The sequence below is a fragment of the Natrix helvetica genome, assembly GCF_964273705.1.
Source record: "Natrix helvetica genome assembly, chromosome: 2".
Classification (NCBI taxonomy): Eukaryota; Metazoa; Chordata; class Lepidosauria; order Squamata; family Natricidae; genus Natrix; species Natrix helvetica.
Genome location: NC_138552.1, coordinates 112602725 through 112620359, shown reverse-complemented (window position 1 = coordinate 112620359; position 17635 = coordinate 112602725). Strand labels below are relative to the sequence as shown.

Below are 17635 nucleotides of genomic sequence, written 5' to 3'. Positions count from 1 at the left end.
ATTTTCAAAACAAACACAACACATAAAATCTTCCTTCTTTACATACCGTAGAAAGTGTATCAGTTGGTTACAAAAGGCTTTCGTGCATCTCTTCCACAGTCATCAAGCATAATTCATATTAACTCAAGTATTTTAACTCAGATATTTATACATGTTACCATCATCATACCTCCATTTTCATTTGACTATAATTGTTTAAACATCCTTCATCATAAAATATACCAAGAATTAATACAAAACCACATACTAGCATTTCATTTACTATTTCTAAAATCCTCCAATAACACTGAATCCTTATGTCCTATTCTAGCTAAACATCCATAATATTTAATAACAAAATTTTCTAATTCTCCTTTCCAAATCACTGTTTACAATTTACATCCAGTTTCCTTATGTTGTACCCATACATATATATACGTTGTTATCATTATCCCTCCTTTATTTGACTATATCCTATATCATAACATTTCCCCCCTAATAATCAAGACTTAACTGTATCTAACTTTATATATAATCCAAAAGAATTTCTAATCTTCCTTTCATGGGTATCATTCAATATTCATATCCAATTATTACCTATCATAACACTACACATTGTATACATTATTATCATTATTAATTATTTATTTAACTATATCTATTGTCACTAAATTTCACTAAGTTTAACTAGTTTTAAATTATACTCTTCCATCTATCAACCTGTATCTTTCCAGTAGCAAAACAGTCTCATATCTTCTGTCATTTGTGATGTCAGTCCTCTAATCATCTCCTTAATCAAATTTGTATGAACTCCTCTTAGCAACTCCTTGCTTATAAAATCTCTCATGTAATTTCGATGCCCTTCTTCTGTTTCCTTAATCAGCTTATCTTTGATTGTTGGTAGTGTTATCAATGATGTTGCTAATAAAATTTCTCTCTTTAAATCCATAAATTATTTTGTTTTTTCTTCTTCTGTGTCTTACCATCTGAGGTAGATTTCCCCTCCATTTAATTCCTCTTTCAGTATTCCACTCTTTCCATTTTCAGAGACAAACCAATCACCATAAATATCAGCAAATTTAATTTCTTTATAGTCATTTTCCTCTTCGATTTTTAGGCTTCTAACCACCACTTTTACCACTTGATAAACATCTCCAACTTCTTCATCATATTTTACTGTTAGATGCTCTAAGTCTTCCAGCTTCTTCTGTATCCTCTCAAATGTGTTTGATAATTTCTGAATTGCTGAGCATATCTTTTACAGACTTAAAGTTTCTTTCTGCTGTTGAAATTGTGCCATTATCTCCAGCTAACAAACACTGCTGCTCTAGCTTGGAAGGTTTTAACAAAATTAAGCATAGATTCACAATAAAGTTTTATTTTCACATCTGTATGCTTTTCTTCTTATCACACTCTATAAACAAGCAGTGAGGCCTTGGAGTGCCAGGCCAGGATAATCAGTGAGAAAAGTAAGAATGTTTCATTTCCAATACACAAACCTCCAGCGTCCAATTAGCAGTGTTATTGTTGCAATTTTCTTTGTTTCTTTTTGTTTCTTTTTTGTATTTCAAGTTAAAAAAAACTCTGATTCTTGAATGAGTCAGAAGAACACCCACAGTAATGAAAGAGGAGAATTTTGGTCCATAGGTTACAAAGAATAATAAAAGAAAAAAATAGAAGAAGAAAACTTAATCCATTCGTTTTAAAAGGCTTGCATAAATTCCATCCATGAACATAGCATTTAAAAAGTAAGATAACCCACTGTCCAAAACCATTCCAAACTTAATTCCGCCGCTTATTTATTCGGTTCTCCAATTTAAATTAATTTTAAGTTTTTTATAGGCAGTCTCTTTTCATATGGTAAAAATTCCTCACCAGCTGGAAGCACTTTCTCTTTCCGTATACTTCCATTTTGGAGCTGCCCCGACTTCATCAGCCTAATGGATGGATTTTTTGTCTCCGGCTTGAAGAACTTCTCTTGGATTGATCAGGGACTTTGCGATGTCCCTGAGATCAGCAAGATGTATTCTTTCTGTTCACCATCTCTGTGGGACGGTTTAGGTCCGATTGGACCACCCAGCGGCAAAAGTATAGGCTGCGGTCTCGGAGCATCAAGACGCATGTATCATTGTGACATTGGCTCCTCCCCTCTGGATTTTATATTTTTGTACTGTTGCTTTTGTTTATTGTTATTATTTATATGCTTCCCAAATCTGTGAAGGTCTATATAAATGTGATTAATAAATAAATCTATGTTTTGGTTCTTAAATGTGTGTCCCCCCCTCTCTCTCCCACCCTCTCTCTCTGTGCAATAAATATCTTTGTCAAGTCATAGCTAGCTGGGTGACCTTGGGCCAGTCACCCTCTCTCACATATAGGAAGAAAGTAAGGACAAACCTGTTCCAAAAACATGGTAAAGAAAATGTTTTGGATACTAGTCCGGACAATCACCAGAAGTTAACACTGACTCAAAAGGGCAAATAAATGGATAAAAAGTAAACAACATGAATAATGATTGACAATGATTAAACCAATTTAAAAGTAAGGGGATAAAGAAGTGTTATCCACTATCCACCTAAAAAATAATTGACCATAGCCCCAAGCTTTAATACTGACATTGAAAAAGAACTCCTTCATAATATACTACTGAACAGGATTTCAGATGACAACTACAATTGATGGGCAGGATGATTGTGTAGAAGGGATGCACTAAATTTTTGTGAAAAGGACAACATTTGATTTTTGAGGAGCGTGCTAAAGGCTTTCTCTCCAGAACTTGAAAAAAGAATTACAACCTGCAGACTTGGGACTTTTAAACATGGTTAATATCCTTGTAATGATTTTTTTCCCCTTCTGGCATTTAGACATGTTAATGTTTTGATTGACTGAAAGGATGTTTTGATTATGGTTTTTAAATGATTCTAAAACATCAACTGAAAATATTTAGATATTATTTTTCAGTATTCTTACCAATTCTTACGAAGGTGGGGGATCTAAATGCTGCCCTAACCAATTTAGAGAAAGGAAGAGATAAAAATGTAATAAATAAATGGATAACAATAAATCACATAAGTTATCAGGCACATTTGGAAGCAAAGTATTCATCAACACAGATTCATAGAATAAAATTAGTCAGAAGGAACCATTTGGTTAATGAACACAATTCCCTTCTCAGTGCAAAAAACCTAAATTTATGGTTTACTTTAGAATCTTCCAAGATATCAGCATCAGACCATCTATATCAGTGATGGTTAACCGTTTGGTCCTCGTGTGCTGAAAGCACATGCATAATGCAATGCGTGTGCAGACTTCCCCACATGCACGTGTGAACCCCGTGTGCACCACGACTCCCTCCCATATGTGCCATGCCCTCCACACATGTGTGGCAGAGACCCGAAAACCAGCTGGCCAGTGGGAGGCACGTGCACATGCACTGTGGAGCTGAGCTGGGGTGACGGCTCACATGCCCACAGAGGTTTGCCATCACGGATCTGTATACTACTACATACTACTGAAATTATTGTCTCTGTAACCTTTAACTGGGCAAAACAGTACATCACAGGGAAACAGAGTTTGAACAAAGATATCTCAAAAGGATTAGCATCCAAAATCTGAGGAACTGAAATTTGGCAAATTTGCAGTTCATTCATTGCTGCCACATTGTCACATCACTACCCAGATGTGAGAAAAATATCCCTGATATTTTCTATATACTTAAGAAAAACCAAACGAGGAGATTATAGGCAACAAAAAGCTTTATTGATCAATAAGAAGAAGTATTATTGATAACTATCATGCGCATGACAGGATTCTCAGGTGTACTCTTGAACAGTACACAGGTGAGCCTTAAATACACAAGTTGAAGTCTCATGGGCATCATAATACAATTACATAAATGTATTTGGCGTGATCGATAACAATACTTGGCAATATTGACAATAGTTGGCATTAATTAAGTGATAGCCCAAAAATAAATTTCCCGTGTACATTTTGGGAAATTCCTGTTACCTGCGTGTCAGGAACATATGACATTTTAAACTTTCCCCAAAAATTCTTCGTTTCCTCTCTTCTCACAGTTTAAACAATAACAAGGTAAGTACTTACTTCCTGAAAACATATCCATATCAGAGGGAACTTCCAAGTTCCCATCTGGGCTATTCCTAACTGGGTCACAGTGACCTTAAGTTTGCCCTAATGTCAGCAAAGCATACAATGCCTTCCAAACGGTATTTTTCCAGCCTAGAAAGCATCAGAATAGATATGTATTGATTCAAAATGGAATCTGTCAGGTTCATTTTTTACACAAATAATTCAGATGTTATCCTAATTCTTACACCAGAAGTTTAGTAGACTGGCCCACCCTAGTCCTCCAGGTTAGACTCATTGATCCCTCTTCTTCAGCCACTGGCAATCAAATAGATAGGTCTTGTCCTAACCCTGCAGAGGCTCCAAAGGACTCCAGAAATTGTAGACCAATCCCAACTTTGGTTGTCGACAGGCAGTCAAGGCAGCAAGAAATCAAAAGTTGCTCCTGCTCCCACTGCTTTTTTGCTCTTGGACAATCAGTTTCTCAGTTTAGGTAAGGCAGGGGTGTCCAAACTTGGGAACTTTAAGACTTGTGGACTTCAACTCCCAGAATTCCCCAGCCAGCCTGGCTGGGGAATTCTGGGAGTTGAAGTCCACAAGTCTTAAAGTTCCCAAGTTTGGACACCCCTGAGGTAAGGGAACAGCTCTGAAACAATGACCCAGTGGGTCACAGATTGTCTAATCTGGTCTACAGTTCCTTTCATCCTTTTCTCCCTCTTTGAAGGTAGGGATATTGGCTCTCTTCAATCATGTTTTATCAAAGCAAAAACATAAAGATTTGACTATATTATTTTCCCAAGAATAAAGTTAATCTCCTCAGGAGATTTAAACTTTTGTAAAGTCAGTCAATAGACTTGATCTGGAATGTTGCCCCTTCAGTCAGATGAATCACACCTCTTCTTTCTAACTGAGCCAGAACAATAATTTAATAGTTCCCCCCCCCCCCCGTTTCTCTTTTTTACATTTGTCTATTTGAATTTGGCCTATATCCAATTTGTAAGGAAGAGACTAATGGATTGGTGATTTTGCTCTTTAAAAGGATCTCCCACTAGGAGAGTTGTAAGAGGATCACCACCAACCTCCAATGCCCAGTATGGATTAAATAGCATTTCCCTTGATTTTTTTAACACTGTGCTATCGTGTTAGAAAATCAGAGTGAGAGAGAAATGCAGACAACAAAGACTACAGAAGGCAGCTCAGCAGGATCCTTCCTCTCATAGGGCCATGGGTACCAACTGCTGTGCGGGAAGATGCCATAACATTCATTTGTTTTTAAGTAGTATTTATTGTATTCTGATCTATAATTGTTTGTATAAACTACCCCTGCCGGTAAGCTGTTTGGGGAGGATTGTTGCAACCACAATAGCAGAATAATAATGGCAGTTGTTCACTGCCCTCCTCCCCCATGACACCTTTTTGCTACAGATTCTGTAGAGGAATGAGGGAGGGGGTGGTTTCTTCTTTTTCTCACTCTAATTTGCTTTAACAGACTTTATCTTGAATTTGTGATTGAGCAAAAATGTACATATTGTTCTGAGATACATTTTTGTACATAATTTCCCTACTTTGTATCCTTTTCACAAGGAACTTTTCCAAATATAGTACAACCTTGTGTGTATCTCATTATCTTATAAACACACCTACTCTTAAACCTCTGGAAAACCAATCCTCTGGGGAAAAAAAACAAGAATGTGCAAAAATTTCATTTTTCCTGCTTTTGAGTTTAAAAGGCTCTCTATGAGACACCACATGACACCCACCCAGTAGCCTGAGCCGACCAGGAGAAGCATGGGTCTAATGAGCAAATGACTGAGTTGACAGTCATAAGAATCTTGTCTGCTTCCTCAGGTCTAAGAAGTTCAAACGTTTGCCAGATAGCAGAGCAAGATTGAGACCCAGGCATTTCTGCAGGAGTAGGAACAAATTTGAGCTTTTTTATCCACAGATCCTCTGAAGATTCCTCTGCACAGCCTTGGAATATCCAGGCTCCACCAGCCCAGAAATCTGCTAAACAGCAATTCATGAATACAATAATGGTGGAGAAGTACTGTTGCTTCACCACTTTACTGATAAGGTAAAGGTTCCCCTCACCCATATGTGCTAGTCATTCCCGACTCTAGGGGACAGTGCTCATCTCCATTTCTAAGCCAAACAGCCAGCACTGCAGATGTCTGAAGACATCTCCGGGGTCATGTGGCCAGCATGATTAAATGCCAAACACACACAGAATGCTGTTACCTTCCCATGAAGGTGTCCCTATTTTTCTACTTGCATTTTTATGTACTTTCAAACTGCTAGGTTGGCAGAAGCTGGGGCAAGTAACGGGAGCTCACTCCGTTATGCAATGTTAGGGATTCAAACCACCGAACTGCTGACCTTTCTGATCGACTGCCGCAAGATTACTGCCACAAGATAGACCCTAATAGCAGCTCTCACCGATTATTGGCCCTGCTGGGTAAACCAGACAGGAAACATGACTAGATAAGTTAGTTCTACATTATTGTAAAGCCACATAATACTTCTTGACAGTGAGAACAATTAATCAGTGGAATTGGAATATAGACCAGTGATGGGTGCTCCATCACTGGAGGTTTTCAATAAAAATTGGGCACCCATTTGTCCAAGATGGTATAAGGACTCCTGTCTTGGTCAGGGGACTGAACTATAAGACTTCCACAGTTGCTTCCAGCCCTATGATTACAAGTGACCTGTATGCCTGCCTATCTAACCTGCTAGCAACACTTAATGGACAATTTCAAAGTCCTGACTCAGCTTTATCAGGGCCCTTACCACAAAATTACAGACTAGTACTCTTTCAAGCAGAAGACGCTAAAAATATAGGAATGACAGTCTTTTGAATGACAAGAATACTGGGCATATAGTATTTGTTTATATTGTTGCTTGTATTTCTTGCACATAAACAGCCAATATTTGCTTTACTGGAATTTATTTTGTCATGAACTTTATATTTTCATTAAAGTGAAAACCATATCTAATGTATATAAAGTTGAAAATCTTGCATGGCTCTAAAAATGTAAATATGCAGCAAACAAATAATATCATAGTTAAACCATCACTAGACTTTTTATATAATAGAAATGATACACACACACACACACACAGACTACAAAGTCAGACAATATTTAATGTATGTCATCAATTCCATTACAGGTTCAAATATCAATTATTATTTTAAGATGAAAGCATGTAAGGCTAGCTTTCAAGCTAAAAAGGCATTTGGTTTTATATTTTCTGGATATAAATGCTTACTACAGCTAATGTTAATGAGGATTTAAAATGAAATGATAAAAAATATGTTCAGATATTTAGAAAGCTTTTCAACAAAAATAGACATTAAGTATTTTAGAAATAAATTGTGGATAATCTCTGGGAACATTGGGGTCATATGTGAAATTTAGGAACATTTTGTTGAATGATGCTGCTTCTTTATAAGACAGATATTCTGTCAGAATCATGACATACTTATATAAAGAAAGGGCCAACTCAAAGCTTACATAAATATATTTGTTCAAACAGAGATTATAACACTGCACAAATACATCTAAAGGGAAGCAAGATTAAGTCGGCAATGTTAGCTACCAAGAAGAGGTTTACACACTGATTTTCAGCCGGTAGTAAATGTGACTATTACTCTCAAAAATGACTGGCTTGCTTGTTTGTTTTCAAGAAGGAACAAGACCAAGGAAGGAACAAGAGGGCAGAATAGAGGATGAGAATCTCAGAAAAGGAATGATTAAATTTTGAAGTACATCTTATGATTATGTGGTGTGCTGTCCAAATTAATGGACTATTAAATAAGGAATCCTGGTTTAATTCTAGCTTCTGCCATGAACAAGGTTAGTGCTCTGTCACTCAGTTTCAGGTCCTTCATCTACAACTCACCTTACATGGCTGGGCAAGGACAATGGAGAGAACATATGTGAAGCATATGTGACACCTACAAAGGTCTAAATTAAAAGTGGGACTAAGTTCAAACAAAAAAAAAAAAAGGGGGGGGGAAACAAAGCATGGAGCTGTAAGGAAATGTCAAAGAAAATCCACTTCTAAACGTTTTCTAGTCACATTGGAAGTTAATGTAATACATACTTCCATGACCAGTTTCTAATCCCTGGGAAATTTAGGACAAGAAAAAATATCTGCTTTATGGTGGCAAGTCAATAGGAAAAAGAAAAAAAAGGCACCAGATAAAAGGAAATTAGAAACTATAAAGGGACTACAGATGAAACATATATAAATTAGGGACATTACAACTTGGGAGTTTGTGTACAATAAATACTGAGTTTAGGTTTAAATCATTTCCTGGATAAAGTTCTGTGATTTGTAACTCACTGTTTTGTTCATTTTTACATTACCATAGCTGTGAAGCATGAAAACAGATTGCAAATACCTTAACAGCCTCAAACAATAACAGACTTTCATAAATAGCAAGCAAGATTAAAGCAAAACCCATCCGGCAAGAATGTTCAACCCTTACCTTTGAGTCATAATCTTATAAGCATCTGGCAGATAACAGCGGATATTCTCCATCTGAGCAGGATCTGAGTCACAGATTTTATCATCTGTCCTGCCATAGTTGGCACTTTCAATCATGATAACATCTGTTCCTGGGCAACGGAGCTCTATTGGGTAGCTTTCACAAGAGAGTTCCCTCCGGACCACTGCCATAGGAACAGGAGCACGACTAAAAGCTGTGGAAAGAAGAGAGATGCTTAGTAGAAACCAAAGCATCTAAAACAAAAATATTCCCCACAGTCTGCAGAAATGTCAAATCAAATGATTTGCAAAGCAGTATGGGTCATTCTATGCAGCCTTTCAGACATCTCTTTGAACACATGAAGAGTGTTTTCCACCCACCCATGAGTAACTGGAGAAACCTATTTATGCAACAGGCAAGAATTTAGACGCAAGTTGCTTGTGCAACTTGATTGTGCAGTGCTTCAGAGTACATAGGAGTGCAAACAGAGCAAATGACAGTATTCTAGTAATCTCATGCACTCAAACCACCTTTTCAGAACTGTATCCGAAGCACTGCACAGCCCTAACTCTAAAGTTGGGTTTTCTTTATCAGAAATGAGCCCACAACCCTTTATTTTTCAAAATATTAATAAAAATATTCTCCTCAGACCCCATCATTCATCCTCTTTTGATAAAATTATTGTTTATCATTACAGTGGGAGGAAACTATTTTGCATATTAATCTTTGTGGTCAGCCCATTCCTGTCGGTATTGCGAGCATAAGATTGAAGAAACCAATTCTATTCCCAAATTTTGACTTCCGGAAGTATGCTAGCAAGAAGCCCACCAAATGTAAATAGCTTTGATTTTCAAAAAGTAGCTCATAGAGAAGACAATTTTTTTAAAAAATATATGTTTTGCCTTTGTTGCTATCTTCATCACCAGATTCCAATTTTTCTGACAGTTACAATTTTTGGAAAAGTGGCTTTTTTGCATCCAAAATGTACAATGCAATACATGTTAGTTAATGTTCAGTTCATTTACGTAGAAGCCTGATGGATCCAGCCAAATGGTCACCAGTCCAGCATTCTGTTTCCCAAATAGCTGGTCAGATGCTTACAAAAGGCTCTGAGGTCATGAGGGCAATTAAACTCCCTCTGCATTTCTGAACAGCTCATATTATAAGGTCTACCCATAATATAAAGTTTATTTATTTATTTATTTTATTTATTTCTTGGATTTCTAAACCGCCCCCTCTCCCAGAAAGGGACTCGGGGCGGTGTACAGTCAAATGCAGATAGAAATACAATAGTAATATAAAACAATTAAATACATTTGAATGGAGGAGATAGGACTGTACAAGAAATAAATATACTAAAAAAAAAACACCCTAAAAACACCCCAATTAAAACCCAAACCCAATTAAGATATATCCCCGGGAGGTAAGCTAAGAGAGTGCCAGGCCAGCTGATTGAAATAGGTGAGTCTTTAATTTCTGACAGAAGGAACGGAGGTCGGTGGTAGTTCGAATGTCGGGGGGAGGTCATTCCAGAGGGTTGGGCCCATCACAGAGAAGGACCTACTCCTAGGTGTCGCCCGCTGGCATTGCCTAGCGGACGGCACCAGGAGGAGTCCCTCCCTGTGTGAGCGGATAGGTCGCAGGGACGTGTGTGGAAGGATGCGATCCTGCAGATAATTAGGTCCTATGCCATGGAGCGCTTTAAAGATGGTGATCAGTACCTTGAAACGCACCCGAAAGGCCACAGGTAGCCAGTGCAGCTCGCGCAGGAGAGGTGTTACGTGGGAGTAACGTGTACTCCCCATGATAACCTGCGCGGCTGCGTTCTGAACTAGCTGCAGTCTCCGGATGCGTCCCAAGGGAAGCCCCATGTAGAGGGCATTGCAGTAGTAAGTTAACATAACATTGATGTACTTTTTCTGTATCCATGCTGAGTTTTAATTTTTTCTTATTAATATGAATGGGAGAATAACAAAAATGAAATAAGATAAATCCCCTAAAGGTTAGATTTCTAATAAAACCAGAGATAACCTAAGAATGTTCTCTCCGGAGCAGGGTTTTATAAGAAACATAAAAATACTTGCAGAAGGGGGAGACTTGTAAGGAAAGTATCCATTTTTAGGATCAGTGATGCTTGAAACAGTCAATTTGTTGCAGAGAATTGATATTCGGCTTATAAACCTCATGAAAATAGAACTCTTCATCAGTTTTGACATTTCCACCTCAGTGGCCCTTGCCTGATTATGATGATGATCAATGATCCACATACAAACATATAAAATCATAGTAATTGGAGATACAATCTTTGATAGCATGTATATACAGTAATACAGAATTTAGTCCCATTACTGATAATGCTAGAACTGGAACATGAAACCAGGAGTTTTATTTAACCAAAGTTTGTTTTTCTACAATACTGTTACATATAGGGAATTCCATACGTGCCTGTCAGCATTGCTTTTAGACTAAGAGTAATGACCTAGGCTGCCAAAACTTAGGGAGCGCTAACACACAGCCCTCCTTCAAAATCATTCTAAATGCAAGTGCTCAGATTAACGGGTACCATCAATCATTATGCTCTACAGGCATCATACAGTATATTCTGAAGCCAGCACGGTGCTCTTAGAAATTGTAGTACAGCAGTACATGGACAATTGTTTTGATATCTTCTCAACCACAAGGACAAACCTGTTCGGATAAAGTGGGTTGGCCTATCTATTCAGTAGGAGTGTTGATGGTAATGTATTATTGTGTGTCCAAAGAAATCCTTCCTCAGCCCAGGGAATGTGAGAGATGTTTAATATTTGGCCAGCAACCAAAGTCTCCTTGACATTCAGCTCTGCTGTTCTTGGGTGTCTTAATGACCTCGATAACATCTATCTGTTATGAGAATACATGCCTGGTCTTTTCATAATTCAGAGTAAGAAGCCTATAACATGCTTACTCAGACTTTATAGCACCCCTCTAGGTAAAAAAATAGTCCTCCACTAATTATTAGGTTAATAGGCCATTGGGGAATAATTAATCTTCATGCGCCAGGCCTCTAGCTCTATTATATGCATCCCCACCTCAAGTCTAAGTGTGGCAAGGGCTACATCTCCTGGGGCAGCAAGAATGGCTCTTTAAAATTTGGTTTGTAGCACTTTCATGGTATTCTTCATTGCATAGATTCCCATCTGAATTATGAATAATATCAGAACTAGTGTTGTGGCTTTATGAGGTTTAAGGGCTACAGGAACTAATTCTCTACCTTGGAAAAAAATAATGGTCCGATAATGGTATTTAATATCTTTCTTGGGATAAGGTTCTACATTATTGTAAACTAAGACCAAATTAATCAATTTTTGTCCTCTGTCCCAAAATTGTATCCTTGTGTGTCATGGTGTCCTAGGATTTTTTTCAATTCATCACAGAAGGGAATATGCTGCAGAAAAGCAGCTTCAGAAAGAGCCTATATCTTGAATAACATCATCAGCTTATCAGCAGAGATAAAATAGTGAATGGCTGCAACCTTGCTTACAAATGTGTCAACTGCCCAGAAACAAAGCATAGTAAAACAAAATCAAGTCAATGGAGACCAATATGGAAGGTATGAGGGCAAATGTGGAGGCGACTCAGTAATATATTTTGGGGTAAAATAACATTTTGTGATTTTCCAAGCCCATTAGGAGAGCTGATTTGCATGTAATAATGTAAGAACAGTAATGCCTACAACGAAGTTGCAAATCAGAGCTACAAATCCATACAACTATTCTCTATAATGTATATTTGTATTGTTTCTTGTTTTTAAATATTTTAAGAATCACTGAGAGTATGGAGGAATGTTTATTTATTTACCTTCTAACTATTAAAGTCAGAACAATCTAGTTAGAAATAATGTAATCATTGAAAATTTAAAGGACAATCTTAATCTTATCTATGTGATCGTAGAATGAGATGAAATATTACTAGATGCCATATAGAGATAAATCTGCATTTTTCTCTACCATTTCTTATTCAATGTGATGAAAAAGAATGTATTTTTAACATATCTTTCAAAGGAGAAGAGACTTTTAGTGAAATTTTGATGACTGATGAAATGAACTGTGACATTCTCAAAATAGCATAATTACAAAGTAGCCAAATGTGTATGAATGCCTTCAATTTCATTGTGTATAATCATCTCTCTCGTGTTCTACAGTGCTTTCCACACTTTAATGATGACCCAAAGGAAGGCATGTTTATTTATTCATTTACTAGAAAAAAAATATGGCTGGCCATATAATATAAAATAAAACCAAACTAGCTAATAGATTTTAGCTACACTGAAATACACAAAATTAAAAAAACTCTTAGACATACCCCATCTTCTCAGAAACACAAATATTAGGCCCACTTAGAGTCAGTTCTTAATAGCCTTCTGGAAGGCATTGAAAAGAGGGACAATCCAAATCTCTGGGGGAGGAACATCCACTGGGTTTTTTTTTTCCAAATTGGGAGTCTAGGTAGCCAGAAAACATCAACATGATGAAAACCAGTAAACCAAGAATTCCAGCAATAACCTACTATTCTACCTTGAATAATAAAGAAAGGGAAAGGAAGGGGGAAGAAAGGAAAATTAACTTCCCCATCTGAACTTTAAAAATGAAATGAATAAAGAACAGAAAATTTAAGGGAGATGCACTGATATTACAATCAAGCATCTGGCATACAAGTCATCCCCCCCCTCCAGTTAAATTAGAACTGAAATGTTGGAAATGTTCAGCCTCTTTATGCAACATTATTGACTTAGCATCAAGAGTATAACAATATATTTACGAGTTGGAAACACGGGCAAATTAATTTTGATTCTGTTTCAATTCCAGAGCGGACTCTATTTGGCAGAGTCTACCATGTTCCATGATGAGCAGGGTGTGAGCTTCGGAAGCTCTGCCATGAGGTTTGGGACATGCCTTAGAGAATCCCGAGACAACCATTTCCTCATGGAGCTGTAACCTGATGGCTTTCAAGTCACCGTATTCATCTTGCCCTTCCAAACCACATGACATACATCTCACTCCCCTCTTCATTCTCCTCCTTGTGTTAAGAGATCCTTAGTGGTTGTCAGAAAAAAAGAGGCAAAATGAAGCATTACATCAAAATCAGTACTTTGGCTTGATTCCGCAGCTCTGTTTGTCAGCCAGCTGTTCTGGCAATCTGGATTATGCTTTGGGGCATCCAATGGCCATCTGTGTTTTGTGACAACTATTCAGGGGTGGGTATTTAAAATGGTAAGTTTTATCAATGTTTGTTCCAGTTTTACATCTTTGGCTTAAACATCAGCTGTTAGTAATTTCAGATGTATAAAATCAACACTGCTTTTATACACTCAAACAGATTCAAAATCAATGACACAACTATCTAACAAGGCAGGCATAAGGAAGCACAAATTAAAGGACTGTTAATGTAAATTCATAAAGAAAACCAAACAGAAAAACCCTTCACTGCTTATTTGCTTTCTTGTGCTTTTGAAAGCAAGCTTTGGACTGAATGCATAAAATATAATTACGCAGTTATGCAAGTTTAATAAAAAAAATATAGTCATGAATGATACTAAAGTTACAATTGCAAGGATAATAATATAAGCAGTAGCTCAGACCCCCATGACTACTCTAGGTGGACATGTGAACTTGGTTGTGCAAATAAATATATAAATAAATATGTCTGTAATACATCACATTCAACTTTGGAAATGAAGTTTTATTGAAAAGGAATATGATATATACACCATAATGTGTGACTGGAGTTGGGGAAACTTAAAGAAACCTGTGGTCTGGTAGTTCAGTTCTATGGACCAAGACCATTTTAAAAGATAAACTGAGTTCTTAAGATTCCATACTAAATGAACTTAAGTTTTATTATTGTGATGCATTCCATCACCTGGAGAGAGTCTCCACCATTAATATACAGCTGATTTTAAGATCTGTCTAAGAGGTTTCCTGTCACCATTCCCTTTTTACTCTTGGCTAGGCCATGTCATCTCAAACACAGCAAAGGGGATTGAGGTAAGATACCATGAGACGTTCTCAGAATTCACTGCAAACTGTTGGTTTGCCAATGAAGAGGTGAGCTTTAGGACCAAAATAAGAAATCATACACATAAAATAGGAAACATACACATTATATTGCTTAAGAATTGCCCTGTTTGGCAACAATTCAAAGCTATGATTGTGCTAAGAAGGTAACTTTATAATTGGTATTCACATTTATGACCATCACAGTATTCCTGCGGTAAGATAATTGAAATTTGGGTGTTTCACTCCTGGGTTGCAACAAGCTGACTTAATAGAAAAATATGCAGTGAAATTTCAAGTTGCAGTTTCATGGCTCCTTTAATAACCGCAGTGATTCACTTAATGATAGCAGGGTCATGTGATGTCTTACTTAATAACCGAACCACTGTACTTCAGAATTATACAGTATAATTTCAAATACTGATACTTGTCTAGGATTGGAACAAAGTTGCTACAGAGAGATGTAAAACCTGTTTTGCTGCCTATTGTGCAGGACAAAGCAGTGTTTCTTCCTGCAGTCTTGTATCTGGTATTTTAAAAATAAAAATAATTACATTTTTAAAAGGGGAATAGAATGTGATTTTGGGGGAGGGGTGTAGTCAGAATGTTTGAGCCCTTCCTTCCCCTTCCAACCTTTGAGGAGACAGTGTTAGTGTGTGTGTATTCATAGGTGTCCAGTGTCTATGTGACTATACAATTCACAAGCAGTTAGCCTGAGTCACTTAAGAAAAGAAAAGATCAGAAAGAAAAGAAAGAAAAGAAAAGGACTTCATTTCCACTAGGTTCATCCATCATAGACTTTCTAAGATCAAAAATCGACTTCTCTCTCAGGCAAATCAATAGTTTCTAACCGGCAATTTCAAAAGAATGTTTTCTTGTGTTGAAGTTCTGTTCACTAACAAAAAAACAAAAAAACAAAAACTCCCCAGGTCTCCTATCATCTCATTTTGTTGCATTAATAATACAGTGATTTAAAATAGTAAGTTGCAAAGTACAGCAATTTGTATAACATAGGTGACAGGTACTAAACCACTGATGCGGCTGCTCAATTTAAGAAACTGAACAAGGGATGCCCAGGTTCTGGCCCTTCCTTAGCCATCACCTTGGACCAGTCACCCTCTTTCAGTCCTAGGCTGCAAAGTCAACAAACATTTGTAAACATCTGTCTACAGCTATCAACATCTATCTGCTGAATCAGTGTAGAAAATTATTGGGTGATTGAGGATGATGATGACGACGACGACGACGATAATAATAATAATAATAATAATAATAATAATAATAATAATAATAATAATAACAACAACAACAACAACAACAACAACAACAACAACCAGAAAAGCAGGCCACAGTTGAATTCTGGGAAGAATTGTGGGAAAATGCAAAGGACTACAATAAGGAAGCAAAATGGATACATGACTTTGAGAAAAGCATTGTCAACAAACAAATGCAAGTATTAGAAATAACAACTGAGATGGTCAAAAATCGAGTAAAAAAAGTAAAGAATTGGACATCACCTGGAAAGGACCAATTACATGGTTTCTGGCTCAAATATCTGACCAGTTTACATGCAATATTGGCCAGGCAACTGAATGAGATTTTACAAAATGGCCAAATTGATGAATGGTTGACAACTGGAAAAACATACTTGATTCAGAAAGATGCAACTAAAGGAACAATACCTGAAAACTACAGACCAATAACATGCTTGCCAACAACCTTCAAATTACTCACAGGCATTATTGCAGATAACATTATGGATTATTTGGAAACAAACAACATCTTGCCAGTAGAACAGAAAGGCAACAAAAGAAGGAGCAGGGGCACAAAAGATCAGCTCCTAATTGATAAAATGATATTAGAAAATTGTAAGAACAGAAAAACGAACTTGAATATGGTCTGGATTGATTACAAAAAGGCATTCGACTCATTGCCACATAGTTGGATCATAAAATGCTTAGAAACAACTGGCATTAGCAAAAATATTACATCCTTTACTGAAAAGGCGATGAAACAATGGAGAACCGAGTTGGCAGTAGGGAATGAGAACTACGGAATGGTTAATATCAAGCGAGGAATTTTCCAGGGTGATTCACTTTCACCTCTTCTCTTCATCATCGTGATGATCCCACTATCAGTAATCTTAAAAAAAATGAAATTAGGCTACCAAACAGCCAAAGAAGCTGAAAAAATTTCACATTTATTATATATGGATGATTTGAAACTCTATGGAAAGTCAGAAATAGAAATCCAATCACTGACAAACACAGTCCGAGTATTCAGCACCGATATTTCAATGCAGTTTGGCATGGAAAAATGCACCACTGTATCCATAAAAAGGGGCAAAATCACTACATGTGAGGGAATTGAAATGCCCAATGGCCAACTAATTAAATGCAATGAAAATGAAGCCTACAAATACTTTGGCATTCTGCAGTTGGATAACATCAAACATGGAGAAGTAAAAACTATTGTCAGGAGAGAGTACACCAACAGAGTTAGGAAAATTTTGAAATCTAAATTGAATGGTGGAAATACAATCAAGGCCATAAATACCTGAGCAATACCAGTTATAAGATACACAGCTGGTATAGTTAACTGGACACAAGCTGATTTGGACATTTTGGACCGAAAAACCAGGAAACTAATGACAATGCACTACAGTTTACATCCACACGGTGACATTGATAGACTATACCTGCCCCGAAAATCAGGTAGCAGATGATTATTACAAGTGAAGCAAATAGTTGAAGAAGAAAAACATGCCCTGGCTGATTATTTAAAAGAAAGTCAAGAACATCCATTAATCGAAGTAAAGAACAAAAATCTACTGAAGGCCCAACAGATGAAACAAGAATACAGAAAAGATGTGATAAAATCAAGAATGGAGAGTTGACAGAACAAAGCATTACATGGTCAATTTCTGGAAAAAATAAAAAATAAAGTGGACAGTGAAAAAACTTGGTTATGGTTAACAACAGGTACATTAAAGAAAGAAACAGTCACTAATCCTGGCTGCGCAAGAACAAGCTATCCGAACAAA

At 37.0% G+C, this 17635-nt stretch overlaps 1 protein-coding gene across 1 annotated transcript in view; it reads right to left on the bottom strand.

Moving 5' to 3' along the window:
• Positions 1–17635, bottom strand: part of ADGRL3 (adhesion G protein-coupled receptor L3) — a 586346-nt gene that overhangs the window by 322351 nt on the left and 246360 nt on the right. Inside the window, exon 5 of the mRNA XM_081943236.1 lies at positions 8561–8774. Coding sequence (XP_081799362.1) covers positions 8561–8774 — 214 coding nt within the window. The remainder of the gene's footprint in view (positions 1–8560; positions 8775–17635) is intronic.